This window comes from Emydura macquarii, unplaced genomic scaffold (genome assembly GCF_026122565.2).
Source record: "Emydura macquarii macquarii isolate MOO-44397 ecotype Brisbane River unplaced genomic scaffold, CSIRO-AGI_Emac_v2 contig_1230, whole genome shotgun sequence".
Lineage (NCBI taxonomy): Eukaryota > Metazoa > Chordata > Testudines > Chelidae > Emydura > Emydura macquarii.
The window spans coordinates 23459934-23474564 of NW_027131367.1; the positions used below are offsets into that span (position 1 = coordinate 23459934).

General features: G+C 53.2%; 1 protein-coding gene across 1 annotated transcript; it reads right to left on the reverse strand.

Moving 5' to 3' along the window:
• Window positions 1–11023: 11023 nt before the first annotated feature.
• On the reverse strand, window positions 11024–14374 carry LOC137152803 (uncharacterized). The gene is made up of 2 exons (XM_067547771.1): window positions 13178–14374; window positions 11024–12380 (listed from the first exon to the last, which is right to left on the reverse strand). The coding sequence occupies exons 1-2, from the start codon at window positions 14058–14060 to the stop codon at window positions 12340–12342; spliced, it is 924 nt and encodes a 307-aa protein (XP_067403872.1). The 5' UTR covers window positions 14061–14374; the 3' UTR covers window positions 11024–12339.
• Window positions 14375–14631: the final 257 nt, after the last annotated feature.

Consider the following 14631-nt stretch of genomic DNA (forward strand, 5'->3'; position numbering starts at 1 on the left):
TTATATATGCATTGCTCAGGGTCAAAGGAGTTTACAGCGGGCCTCCAGGACATACTAGCTTTCTCTCTGCGTTGCTCACGGTCAAGGGACGAGACAGCGGACATCCTAGCTTTCTCTCTGTGTTGACCACCGTGAAAGGACGTGACGGACAGCCTAGCTTTCTCTCTGCGTTGTTCAGGGTCAAAGGACGTAACAGCGGGCGTACCGGATATCCTAGCTGTCTCTCTGCGTTGCTCACGGTTAAGGGACGTGACGGACATCCTAGCTTTCCCTCTGCATTGCTCACGGTAAAGGGAAGTGACAGCGGACATCCAAGCTTTCTCTCTCCGTTGTTCAGGGTCATGGGACATGACAGCGGGCCTCCCGGACATCCTAGCTTTCTCCCTGCATTGCTCACTGTCAAGGGACGTGACAGCGGCCCTCGTGGACAACCTAGCTTTCTCTCTGCAATGTTCAGTGTTAAAGTACTTGACAGCGGGCCTCCCGGACATCTTAGCTTTCGCTCTGCGTTGCTCATAGTCAAGGGATGTGACAGCGGCCTTCGTGGACAACCTAGCTTTCTCTCTTCATTGTTCAGGGTCAAAGTACTTGACAGCAGGCCTCCCAGACATCCTAGCTTTCTCTCTGCGTTGCTCACTGTCAAGGGACGTGACAGCGGACATCCTAGCTTTCTCTTTGCGTTGACCACGGTCAAAGGACGTGACGGACATCCGAGTTTTCTCTCTGCATTGCTTACGATGACGGGACGTGACAGAGGACATCATGGACATCGTAGCATTCTCTCTGCGTTGTTCAGGGTCAAAGGACGTAACAGCGAGCGTACCGGACATCCTAGCTGTCTCTCTGCGTTGCTCACGGTTAAGGGACGTGACGGACATCCTAGCTTTCCCTCTGCATTGATCACAGTAAAGGGAAGTGACAGCGGACATCCAAGCTTTCTTTCTCCGTTGTTCAGGGTCATGGGACATGACAGCGGGCCTCCCGCACATCCTATCTTTCTCCCTGCGTTGCTCACTGTCAAGGGACGTGACAGCGGCCCTCGTGGACAACTTAGCTTTCTCTCTGCAATGTTCAGTGTTAAAGTACTTGACAGCGGGCCTCCCAGACATCTTAGCTTTCGCTCTGCGTTGCTCATAGTCAAGGGACGTGACAGCGGCCCTCGTGGACATCCTAACTTTCTTTCTGCGTTGCTCACTGTCAAGGGACGTGACAGCGGACATCCTAGCTTTCTCTTTGCGTTGACCACGGTCAAAGGACGTGACGGACATCCGAGTTTTCTCTTTGCATAGCTTACGATGACGGGACGTGACAGAGGACAACGTGGACATCCTAGCAGTCTCTCTGCGTTGCTCACGGTTAAGGGACGTGACGTACATCCTAGCTTTCCCTCTGCATTGCTCACGGTCAAGGGAAGTGACAGCGGCCCCCGTGGACATCCTAGTTTTCTCTCTGCGTTGTTCAGGATCAAAGGACTTGCCAGCGTGCCTCCCGGACAACCGAGCTTTCTCTCTGCGTTGCTCACCGTCAAGGGACGTGACAGCGGACATCCTAGCTTTTTCTCTGCGTTGCTCATTGTCAGGGGAAGTGACAGCGGCCCCCGTGGACATCCTAGCTTTCTCTCTGCGTTGTTCAGGGTCAAAGGACGTGACAACGGGCCTCCCGGACATCCCAGTTTTTTCTCTTTGTTGCTCACTGTCAAGGGACGTGACAGCAGATATCCAAGCTTTCTCTCTACGTTGTTCAGTGTCAAAGGACATGACAGCGGTCCTCCCAGACATCCTAGCTTTCTCTCTGCATTGCTCACGGTCAAGGGACGTGACAGCGGACATCCTAGCTTTCTCTCTCCGTTGTTCAGGTCCATAGCACATGACAGCGGGCCTCCCGGACATCCTATCTTTCTCCCTGCGTTGCTCACTGTCAAGGGACGTGACAGTGGACATCCTAGCTTTCTCTTGCGTTGACCACGGTCATAGGACGTGATGGACATCCTAGTTTTCTCTCTGCGTTGTTCAGAGTCAAAGGACATGAAAGCGGGCCTACTGGACATCCTAGCTTTCTCTCTGCGTTCCTCATGGTCAAGCGACGTGACAGCGGGCCTCGTGGACAACCTAGCTTTCTGACTGCATTGTTCAGGGTCAAAGTACTTGACAGCGGACATCCTAGCTTTCTCTCTGCGTTGCTCACTGTCAAGGGACGTGACAGCGGACATCCGAGCTTTCTCTCTGCATTGCTTACGGTGACGGGACGTGACAGCGGACATCGTGGACATCCCAGCATTCTCTCCGCGTTGTTCAGGGTCAAAGGACGTGACATCGGACATCCTAGCTTTCTCTCTGCTTCGTTCAGAGTCAAAGGACATGACAGCGGGCTTCCCGGACATCCTAGCTTTCTCTCTGCGTTGCTCACTGTCAAGGCACGTGACATCGGACATCCTAGCTTTCTCTCTGCGTCGTTCAGAGTCAAAGGACATGACAGCGGGCTTCCCGGACATCCTAGCTTTCTCTGTGCCTTGCTCACGGTCAGGTGACGTGATAGCGGACATCCTAACTTTCTCTCTGCGTTGCTGAGGGCCAGAGTGGCAGCGTGCTACTCGGACACTTAAGTATTCTCTCTCCTTTGCTCGGGGACAGAGGACGTGGAAGCGAGCCACGCTAACAGCCTAGCTTTCCCTCTGCGTTGCTCACGGTGAAGGGACGTGACAGCGGACATCCTAGCATTCTCTCTGTGTTGTTCAGGGTCAAAGGACGTGACAGCGGGCATCTCGGACATCCTAGCTTTCTCTCTGCATTGCTCTCTGTCAAGGGATTTACAGCGGACATCCTAGCTTTCTCTCTGCGTTGTTTAGCGTCAAAGGACGTGACAGCGGGCCTCCCGGACATCCTAGCTTTCTCTCTGCATTGCTCTCTGTCAAGGGATTTACAGCGGACATCCTAGCTTTCTCTCTGCGTTGTTTAGCGTCAAAGGACGTGACAGCGGGCCTCCCGGACATCCTAGCTTTCTCTCTGCGTTGCTCACGGTCAAGGGACGTGACAGCGCACATCCTAGCTTTCTCTCTTCATTGACCACGGTCAAAGGACGTGGAAGCGAGCCACTCGAACAGCCTAGCTTTCCCTCTGTGTTGCTCAAGGTGAAGGAAAGTGACAGCGGACTTGGTGGACTTCCTAGCATACTCTCTGCGTTGTTCAGGGTCAAAGGACGTAACAGCGCGCCTCGTGGACATCCTAGCTTTCTCTCTGAATTGTTCAGGGTGAAAGTACTTGACAGCGGGACTCGCGGACATCCTAGCTTTCTCTATGCATTGCTCATGGTCAAGGGACGTGACAGCAGGCCTCCCGGACATCCTAGTTTTCTTTCTGTGTTGCTCACAGTCAAGGGACGTGACAGCGGACATCCAATTTTCTCTCTGCATTGACCACGGTCAAAGGACGTGGAAGCGAGCCACTCGGACTGCCTAGCTTTCCCTCTTTATTGCTCAAGGTGAAGGGAAGTGACAGCGGACTTCGTGGACTTCCTAGCTTTCTCTCTGCGTTGTTCAGGGTCAAAGGACGTGACAGCGGGCCTCGCTGACGTTCTAGCTTTCTCTTCGCGTTGACCACGGTCAAAGGAAGTTATGGACATCCTAGCTTTCTCTCTTCGTTGCTCACGTTCAAAGGACGGGACAGCGGACATCCTAGCTTTCTCTCTGCGTTGCTCATGGTCAAGTGACGTGACAGTGGCCCTCGTGGACATCCTAGCTTTCTCTCTGTGTTGTTCAGGTTGAAAGGACATGACAGCGGGCCTCCAGGACATGATAGCTTTCTCTCTACGTTGATCACAGTCAAGGGACGAGACAGCGGACATCCTAGCTTTCCCTCTGCGTTGCTCACGGTCAAGGGACGTGACAGCGGACATCCTAGTTTTCTCTCTGCGTTGCTGAGGGCCACAGTGGCAGCGTGCTCCTCGGACACTTATGTATTACCTCTCCTTGCTCGGGGATAGAGGACGTGGTAGCGAGCCACGCGGACATCCTAGCTTTCATTCTGCATTGCTCATGGTCAAGGGATGTGACAGCGGAGATCCCAGCTTTCTCTCTGCGTTGCTGAGGGCCACAGTGGCAGCATGCTCCTCGGACACTTAAGTAGTCTCTTTCCTTTGCTCGGGGATAGAGGACGTGGCAGCGAGCCACGCGGACAACCGAGCTGTCTCACTGAATTGCTCACGGTCAGGGAACGTTAGAGCGGACATCCTAGCTTTCTCTCTGCGTTGACCACGGTCAAAGGACGTGACGGACATCCAAGGTTTCTCTCTGCATTGCTCACGGTTAAGGGACGTGACGGACATCCTAGCTTTCTCTCTGCGTTGTTCAGAATCAAAGGACATGACAGCTGGCTTCCCAGACATCTTAGCTTTCTCTCTGCGTTGCTCATGGTCAAGGGACGTTACAGCGGCCCTTGTGGACATCCTAGCTTTCTCACTGCATTGTTCAGGGTCAAAGTACATGACAGCGGGCTTCCTGGACATCCTAGCTTTCTCTCTGCGTTGCTCACGGTCAAGAGACGTGACAGCGGACATCCTAGCTTTCTCTTTGCGTTGACCACAGTCAAAGGACGTGACAGCGGGCCTCTCGGACATCCTATCTTTATATCTGCCTTGCTGAGGGTCAAAGGACATGACAGCGGACATCGTGGACAACCTAGCATTCTCTCTGCGATGTTCAGGGTCAAAGGACGTGACAGCGGACCTCCCGGACATCCCAGCTTTCTCTCTGCATTGCTCACGGTCAACAGATGTGAAAGCGGACATCCTAGTTTTCTCTCTTCGTTGACCACGGTCAAAAGACGTGACGGACATCTTAGCTTTCTCTCTGCGTTGCTCACGGTCACTTAAGTATTCTCTCTCCTTTGCTCGGGGACACAGGACGTGGTAGCGAGCCACGCGGACAGACTAGCTTTCTTTCTGTTACAGCGGACATCGTGGACATCCTAGTATTCTCTCTGTATTGTTCAGGGTCAAATGACGTTACAGCGGGCATCTGGGACATCCAAGCTTTCTCTCTGCATTGCTCTCTGTCAAGGGATTTACAGCGCATATCCTAGCTTTATATCTGCGTTACTCATGGTCAAAGGACATGACAGCGGGCCTCACGGACATCCTAGCTTTCTCTCTGCATTGACCACGGTCAAAGGACGTGACGGACATCCTAGCTGTCTCCCTGGGTTGCTCACGGTCAAGGAACGTGACAGCGGACAAAATGGACATCCTAGCATTCTCTCTGCGTTGTTCAGGGTCAAAGGATGTGACAGCGGGCCTTGTTGACATCCTAGCTTTCTCCTTGCGTTGACCAAGGTCAAAGGACGTGATGGACATCCTAGCTTTCTCTCTGCATTGCTCACGGTCAAGGGACGGGACAGCGGACAACTGGACATCCTAGTATTCTCTCTGCATTGTTCAGGGTCAAAGGACGTGACAGCGGGCCTCCCGGACATCCTAGCTGTCACGCTGCGTTGCTCACAACTAAGGGACGTGACAGCGGACATCCTCGCTTTCTCTCTGCGTTTCTCAAGGTAATGGGAAGTGACAGCGGACATCCTAGCTTTCTCTCTGCGTTGTCCACAGTCAAAGGACGTGACGGACATCCGAGCTTTCTCTCTGCTTTGCTCACGGTGACGGGACGAGACAGTGGACATCGTGGACATCCTAGCATTCTCTGTGCGTTGTTCAGGGTCAAAGTACATGACAGCAGGCCACCAGGACATCCAAGCTTTCTATATGCATTGATCACGGTCAAGGGACGTGACAGCGGACATCCTATCTTTCTCTCTGTGTTGCTCACGGTCAAGGGACGTGACAGCGGACATCCTAGCTTTCTCTCTGCATTGCTCACGGTCAAGGAACTTGACAGCGGACATCCTAGCTTTCTCTCTGTGTTGTTCAGGGTCAAAGGACATGAAAGCGGGCTTCCCAGACATCTAGCTTTCTCTTTGCGTTGCTCACGGTCAAGGGATGTGACAGCGGCCCTCATGGACATCCTAGCTTTCTCTCTGCGTTGTTCAGGGTCAAAGGACATGAGAGTGGGCCTCCCGGACATCCTAGCTTTCTCTCTGCGTTGCTCACGGTCAAGGGACGTGACAGCGGACATCCTAGCTGTCTCTCTGCGTCATTCACCGTGAAAGGACATGACAGCGGGCCTCCCGGACATCCAAGCTTTCTATATGCATTGATCACGGTCAAGGGACGTGACAGCGGACATCCTATCTTTCTCTCTGCGTTGCTCACGGTCAAGCGACGTGACAGCGGACATAATAGCTTTCTCTCTGCGTTGCTCACGGTCTAGGGATGTGACAGCGGACATCCTAGCTTTTTGTCTGCGTTGCTCATGGTGAAGGGACGTGACAGCGGACTTCCTAGCTTTCTCTATGTGTTGTTCAGGGTGAAAGGACATGACAGCGTCCCTCGTGGACAATCTAGCTTTCTCTCTGCGTTGCTCACGGTCAAGGGACGTGACAGCGGACATCCTAGCTTTCTCTCTGCGTTGACCATGGTCAAAGGACGTGACGGACATCCTAGCTGTCTCACTGGCTTGCTCATGGTCAAGGGACGTGACAGCGGACATCCTAGCTTTCTCTCTGCGTTGCTCACGGTCAAGGGACGTGACAGCGGACATCCTGGCTTTCTCTCTGCGTTGTTTAGCGTCAAAGGACGTGAAAGCAGGCCTGGGGCCCGAGACCCTAACACTGCAATCCCTGGGGACAGAGACCCTAACCCTGCAAACCCTGGAGACCGAGACCAAACCCTAACCCTACAAACCGTGGGGAGCGAGACACAAACACTAACGCTGCAAAACCAAACCCTGGGGACCGAGATCCAAACCCAAACCCTGCAAACCCCAGGGTCCCAGACCCAAACCCTAACCTTGCAAACCCAGGGAACCAAGACCCAAAGCCTAAGCCTGCAAACCCCGGGGACCGAGACCCAAAGCCTAAGCCTGCAAACCCCGGGGACCCATACCCAAAGCCTAAGCATGCAAACCCCGGGGACCGAGACCCAAAGCCTAAGCCTGCAAACCCCAGGGACCGAGACCCAAAGCCTAAGCCTGCAAACCCCGGGGACTGAGACCCAAAGCCTAAGACTGCAAACCCCGGGGACCGAGACCCAAATCCAAACCCTGCAAACCCCGAGGACCGAGACCCAAAGCCTAAGCCTGCAAACCCCGGTCACCGAGACCCAAAGGTTAAGCCTGCAAAACCAGAGGACCCAGACTCAAAGCCTAAGCCTGCAAACTCCAGGGGACCGAGACCCCAATCCTAAGCCTGCAAACCCCAACGAACGAGACCCAAACCCAAACCCTGCAAACCCTGGGGACTGAAACCCAAACACTAAGCCTGGAAACCCCGGCGACCCAGACCCAAACCCAAACCCTACAAACCCAGGGGATGGAGACCAAAAACCAAACCCTGCTAATCACGGGGACTGAGACCCAAAGCCTAAGCCTGCAAAGCCAGGGAACCGAGACACAAAGCCTAAGCCTGCAAACCCCGGGGACTGAGACCCAAAGCCTAAGCTTGCAAACCCCGAAGAACCAGACCCAAAGCCTAAGCCTGCAAACCCCGGGGACCGAGACCCAAAGCCTAAGACTGCAAACCCCGGGGACCGAGACCCAAATCCAAACCCTGCAAACCCCGAGGACCGAGATCCAAAGCCTAAGCCTGCAAACCCCGGTCACCGAGACCCAAAGGTTAAGCCTGCAAAACCAGGGGACCCAGACTCAAAGCCTAAGCCTGCAAACTCCAGGGGACCGAGACCCCAATCCTAAGCCTGCAAACCCCAACGAACGAGACCCAAACCCAAACCCTGCAAACCCTGGGGACTGAAACCCAAACACTAAGCCTGGAAACCCCGGCGACCCAGACCCAAACCCAAACCCTACAAACCCAGGGGATGGAGACCAAAACCCAAACCCTGCTAATCACGGGGACCGAGACCCAAAGGCTAAGCCTGCAAACCCCGGGGACCGAGACCCAAAGCCTAAGCCTGCAAACCCAGGGAACCGAGACACAAACCCAAACCCTGCAAACCCGGGGAACCGAGACCAAAATCCAAACCCTGCAAACCCCGGGGACCGAGACCCAAAGCCTAAGCCTGCAAACCCCGGTCACCGAGACCCAAAGCTTAAGCCTGCAAACCCCGGGGACCGAGATCCAAAGAAAAAACCTCCAAACCTTGTGGACCGATACCCAAAGCCTAAGCCTGCAAACCCCGGGGACCCAGACCCAAAGCCTAACCCTGCAAACTCCGGGGACCCAGACCCAAAGCCAAACCCTGGGGCTCGAGACCTAAAGCCAAACCCTGCAAACCCCAGGGATCGAGACCCAAAGCCAAACCCTGCAAACCCCGGGAACCGAGACCCAAAGGCTAAGCCTGCAAACCCCGGGGACCGAGATCCAAAGCCTAAGCCTGCAAACCCCGGGGACCGAGACCCAAACCCTGCAAACCCCGGGGACCGAGCCCAAACCCAAAACCTGCAAACCCCGGGGACCGGGCCCCAAATCCTAAGCCCTGCAAACCCCGGATACCCAGACCCAAAGCCAAACCCCGGAGACCCAGACCCAAAGCCAAACCCTAACCCTGCAAACCCCGGAGACCCAGACCCAAAGCCAAACCCTAACCCTGCGAACCCCGGGGACCGAGACCCAAAGCCAAACCCTAACCCTGCAAACCCCGGGGATCGAGACCCAAAGCCAAGACATGCACACCCCGGGTTACTGAGACCCACACCCAAACCCTGCAAACCCCGGGGACCGAGACCCAAAACCTAAGCCTGCAAACCCCGGGGACCGAGACCCACACCCAAACCCTGCAAACCACGGGGACCCAGACCCAAAGCCTAATCCTGCAAACCCCGGGGACCAAGACCCAAACCCAAAACCTGAAAACCCCGGGGACCCAGATCTAAACCCAAACCCGGCAAAACCCGGGGACCCAGACCCAAAGCCTGACCCTGCAAACCCCGGGGACCCAGACCCAAAGCCTAACCCGGCAAAACCCAGGGACCCAGACCCAAAGCCTGACCCTGCAAACCCCGGGGACCCAGACCCAAAGCCTAACCCTGCAAACCCTGGGGACCCAGACCCAAAGCCTAACCCTGCAAACCCTGTGGACCGAGCCCCAAAGCCTAAGCCTGCAAACCCCGGGGACCGAACCCCAAAGCCTAAGCCTGCAAACCCTGGGGACCGAACCCCAAAGCCTAAGCCTGCAAACCCCGGGGACCCAGATGCAAAGCATAACCCTGCAAACCCCGGGGACCGAGCCCCAAAGCCGAAGCCTGCAAACCCCCGGGACCGAGCCCCAAAGCCTAAGCCTGGAAACTCTGGGGACCGAGCCCCAAAGCCTAACCCTGCAAATTCGGGGACCCAGACCCAAAGCCAAACCCTGCAAACCCCGGGCACCGGGCCCCAAACCCTGCACACCCCGGGGACTGGGCCCCAAACCCAGACCCTGCAAACCCCGGGGACCGAGCCCCAAAGCCTAAGCCTGCAAACCCCGGGGACCGAGCCACAAAGCCTAATCCTGCAAACCTTGGGGACCGAGACCCAAAGCCTAATCCTGCAAATCTCGGGGACCGAGACCCAATGCCTAATCCTGCAAACCTCGGGGACCGAGACCAAACCCAGACCCTGCAAACCCCGGGGATCGAGCCCCAAAGCCTAAGCCTGGAAACTCCGGGGACCCAGACCCAAAGCCTAACCCTGCAAACCCCGGGGACCCAGACCCAAAGCCTAACCCTGCAAACCCCGGGGACCCAGACCCAAAGCCTAACCCTGCAAACCCCGGGTTACCGAGCCCCACACCCAAACCCTGCAAACCACGGGGACCGAGCCCCAAAGCCTAAGCCTGCAAACCCCGGGGACCGAGCCCCAACGCCTAAGTCTGGAAACCCCGGGGACCGATCCCCAAAGCCTAACCCTGCAAACCCCGGGGACCCAGACCCAATGCCTAATCCTGCAAACCTTGGGGACCGAGACCCAAAGCCTAAGACTGCAAACCCCGGGGACCCAGACGCAAAGCATAACCCTGCAAACCCCGGGGAACCGAGACCCACACCCAAACCCTGCAAACCCCGGGGACCGGGCCCCAAAGCCTAATCCTGCAAACCTCGGGGACCGAGACCCAAAGCCTAATCCTGCAAACCTTGGGGACCGAGACCCAAAGCCTAAGCCTGCAAACCCCGGGGACCCAGACGCAAAGCATAACCCTGCAAACCCCGGGGAACCGAGACCCACACCCAAACCCTGCAAACCCCGGGGACCAGGCCCCAAACCCTAAGCCTGCAAACCCCGGGACCGGGCCCCAAACCCTAAGCCTGCAAACCCCGGGGACTGAGCCCCAAATCCTAAGCCCTGCAAACCTCGGGGACCAAGCCCCAAACCCAAACCCTGCAAACCCCGGGGACCCAGACCCAAAGCCTAATCCTGCAAACCTCGGGGACCGAGACCCAAAGCCTAATCCTGCAAACCTTGGGGACCGAGACCCAAAGCCTAAGCCTGCAAACCCCGGGGACCCAGACGCAAAGCATAACCCTGCAAACCCCGGGGAACCGAGACCCACACCCAAACCCTGCAAACCCCGGGGACCAGGCCCCAAACCCTAAGCCTGCAAACCCCGGGACCGGGCCCCAAACCCTAAGCCTGCAAACCCCGGGGACTGAGCCCCAAATCCTAAGCCCTGCAAACCTCGGGGACCAAGCCCCAAACCCAAACCCTGCAAACCCCGGGGACCCAGACCCAAAGCCTAAGCCTGCAAACCCCGGGGACCGAGCCCCAAGCCTAAGCCTGCAAACCCCGGGGACAGAGCCCCAAAGCCTAAGCCTGCAAACCCCGGGGACCGAGCCCCAAACCCAAATCTTGCCAACCCCGGGGACACAGACCCAAAGGCTAACCCTGCAAACCCCGGGGACCCAGACCCAAAGGCTAACCCTGCATTGGAAAAATATTCCAAATGAGGTTCGTTTACCCTGCACCAGATAAAAAAGAGATCTAAGCAGGTATTTGGGCAGTCTCCAAGTTTTATTTCTGCAGAGGTCGGACACCTCCCAACAAGTGGTCAGTGTGAGACCCCGAAGGCATGCTCTCTTGCATATTTATACAAACACAAAGAAATTACATATGCATAAATTCTTAATGCTTATTGGTACACTCAGATTATTATTGTTATTACTATTAATGTTACACTTTCTACTTCTTCTAACTATAAACATATGCATAACATAAAAAATAAGGGCAAAAGGTTTTAACTTATCTATCAACAGTGTCTAGATTGGGGGGGGATTGAAACGATTAGGGGGCAACACTGCCAAGGCGGAAGTTAATCTGCCTATAGCACAGGGACCCCCAGTGGCGTTGGCAGGAACACAAGTATAAGCAGTTAAACCACAAAATAAAAACCACCCCTTAGGTAAATAAAGGGAAGTGGTAAAATAGCTACTATAACTAACACTACTACATTCTAATTCTTTAGTAGTGGTCACATTAACACACTTCTTAGTACAATTAACACATTGAATACAGTCATGGACTTGAGTTAAATTATGTAACTGAAAGGTGAGTCGATGGGCATTGGTCCAGTGTGGCTGGGGCTTAAGAATGGATCCCCATCGGGGTAGGTCTCCCACTACCCAGGTAGAATTGTTGTAGTCGGTTAATTGGGTATAGGCATGAATATTGGAAAAATTACAGGCTACCCCAATAAAACAAGTGGTCAAAGATGACCCTACATTATCTCCCCCCGTCATACAAAACGCAGTGGAATTTAAAGCAGTACGAGCCATTTCTACCCACCAATTGTTATGGGAAGGATGGATCCGGGTTTGATAAGGGGTATCTGGGGTGGAGTCTGGGGTGGAGCTCCCATGCCCTGTAATCAGCCAAAAATAACAAAGGGTAAAAACCAGAGGGGAGGCAAAGGTCTCAAAACCCTGGACTTTCACCATTTTCTCTATTTTCCAGCACAAAAATAAAATGTCAATAATAAGCCCAGTGATTATACAAACAAAACAAAAAAACTCAGTAGTATTTTAGCTCAATAAACACATTCTAGGTTGGTTCAGTAAATAGAGCAATAGTCCATGCATTAGAGTCTGGCTGTCGGGTTAGCTTCAAAGGTGGTACCACAGCCGGGGTACTGTCATCATATACTGCTGGCTTCACTTGGGAATGGTGGATCCAAGAGGACTTTTCTGCAACCTTTACTGCTGTATGGGTAGTTAGCAGCACCTGGAATGGTCCTTCCCAAACTGGCGTTAGGGGACTGGAACGTCTGGGAGTCTTTATCCACACGCGGTCACCAGGTTGGTAAGGGTGCACCTCACAATCCAGGGGAACTGGCTGTAGTAGAGCTCCTGCTTTCTGTAAGAGTAAAAAACGCTTACGCAAGGATTTCACATACTCATATAGTTGGTGATCCCCTCCCATAAGAGTTCTAGTAAGAAACTGAAATTGTTTTGCCATAGTAGGGGGATGCCCAAACAACATTTCATATGGGCTAAGACCAATATCTTTCCTTGGCCTATTTCTTAATTGAAACAAAACAATAGGTAGGACCTGGGGCCACTTTAATTGTGATTCACGACAAAGTTTTCCCAATAGGGTTTTTATTTCCCGGTTTACCCTTTCCACCTGTCCCGAACTTTGTGGATGGTATGGGTTGTGTAGTTTCCTGGTAATTCCAAAAGCTGCATACACCTCGTTCAGGGTTTCTTCAGTGAAATGACTTCCTTGGTCAGAGTTAACCACTTGAGGGAGCCCGAACCTAGGGATGATCTCCTTTAACAAAAAATTTCTTACAACAGTTGCAGTTGCACTTCTGGCAGGAGTAGCTTCAACCCAGTGGGTTAACTGATCAACAATCACCAGCACATATTTGTAACCTTGACAGGCTGGCAAGGAAATAAAATCCAATTGCAAGTTTTCAAATGGTAAAACTGTCCATGGCTGGGCACCTTCTTTTAGATCTTTCCGGGATACTGCATTAAAGGCTTGGCAAGTGGGGCAGGATTGGGTTACCCTTTTTGCTACCTGATGGACTCCAGGAGCAAACCATGTACGCAGGATGGTATCTGCGATGGCTGCCGCCCCATAGTGCCCCTGGCTATGAATCTGCTGGCACATGGGTCTTAACAAAAGAAAAGGTAAAATGGGCTTACCTTGGGGAGTCCACCATAATCCCTCCTTTTCCACGGCCTCATAAAGCCTTACCCACCGGGCTTTCTCTTCTGCAGTTATGGCATTTGATATTTCCTTCTCTTGTAATCCTGGCACGAACACTGGAGCAGACACACTCAGGGGCAGTGGCTGTAGAGCTGCTTCCTTGGCTGCGTAGTCAGCTTGTCTATTCCCTTGGCTGATGTCATCTGTAGCATTGGTGTGAGCTGCACAGTGCATGACTGCAATTTCTCTGGGTAACATAATGGCATTCAGCAAGTCTTCAACCTGTTTGGCATTAGCAATTTTACTCCCTGTAGAAGTGAGAAACCCTCGCTGCTTCCATAAGGCTCCTACAGCATGGCAAATTCCAAAGGCATATTTAGAGTCAGTGTAAATATTGACAGCTAAATCCTTGCTTAACTCACACGCCTTAGCTAGTGCTACTAGCTCTGCTGCCTGGGCGCTGAGTGACGCTGGTAGTGGTTCCGCCCACAGCACTACGAATAGGGAGGTCACTGCTGCTCTGGTATATCGGTCACCCTCCCGCATAAATGAGGAGCCATCTGTAAATAAAATCTGATCTGGATTAGAAAGAGGTACATCTGTTAAATCTGACTGTGGCTGCTCAACCACATCTACTACCTTGCAGCAATCATGGGGCTCTTCTATCAGATCAGGTTCTGGTAATAGTGTCGCTGGATTTAATATGGAACACCTTTGAAGGGTGATGTTTTCTGCTGCCAGTAAAATCACTTCATACTGGGCAATTCGTTGGTGGGAGAATGCTTGGGTCTTCTCTCGTGTCATAAGGGCTTCCACCTCATGAGGCACAAATACAGTCAAAGGATAGCCCAACACAAGATCTTTACTCTTTGTAATCATCGCTGCTGTGGCTGCAACAGCTCTTAAACAACCCACAGCTCCTTTGGCTACTGGATCTAGCTGGGCAGAGTAATAAGCTACTGGTCGTCTTCTGGAGCCGAACCTCTGGGTTAGGATTCCAGAGGCCACCCCCCCTCGTTCGTGCACAAACAATTGAGATGGCTTTCTGTAATCAGGGAGTCCCAAGGCTGGAGCTTCACTTAACACATGCTTTAGCTTATGAATAGTTAATTTCAGTTCAGCAGTCTCTTCAAGAGGCTCTGGGACAGAGGCTTTGGTTAACTCAACTAAAGGTTTCACAAGTTCCCCAAAAGCAGGAATACAGGGTCTGCAGAAACCTGCGGCCCCCAAAATAGCTCTTACCTGTTTCTTGGTGTGTGGGAGAGGCATATTTTGTATAGCTTGGATCCGCTTAGGAGAAAGCTTCCTTACTCCTGGTCCAAAAATCTATCATCTATCCTGAAAAATGTGCACACAAATCAAAAATCTATCATCTATCGGAATGCTGAAAAATGCTGCACACAAATCAATAACAAAATAACAACATGACTCGGCTGGAACAGTAGTCACG

Bases quoted from the DNA above. Each gene is read 5' to 3' on its own strand.
- LOC137152803 (XM_067547771.1), bottom strand. From the start codon at position 14,060: ATGATTACAAAGAGTAAAGATCTTGTGTTGGGCTATCCTTTGACTGTA. The intron at 12,381-13,177 runs GTAAGCCCATTT...TTACTCTTACAG, and splicing joins ATTATGGTGGACTCCCCAAG to AAAGCAGGAGCTCTACTACA.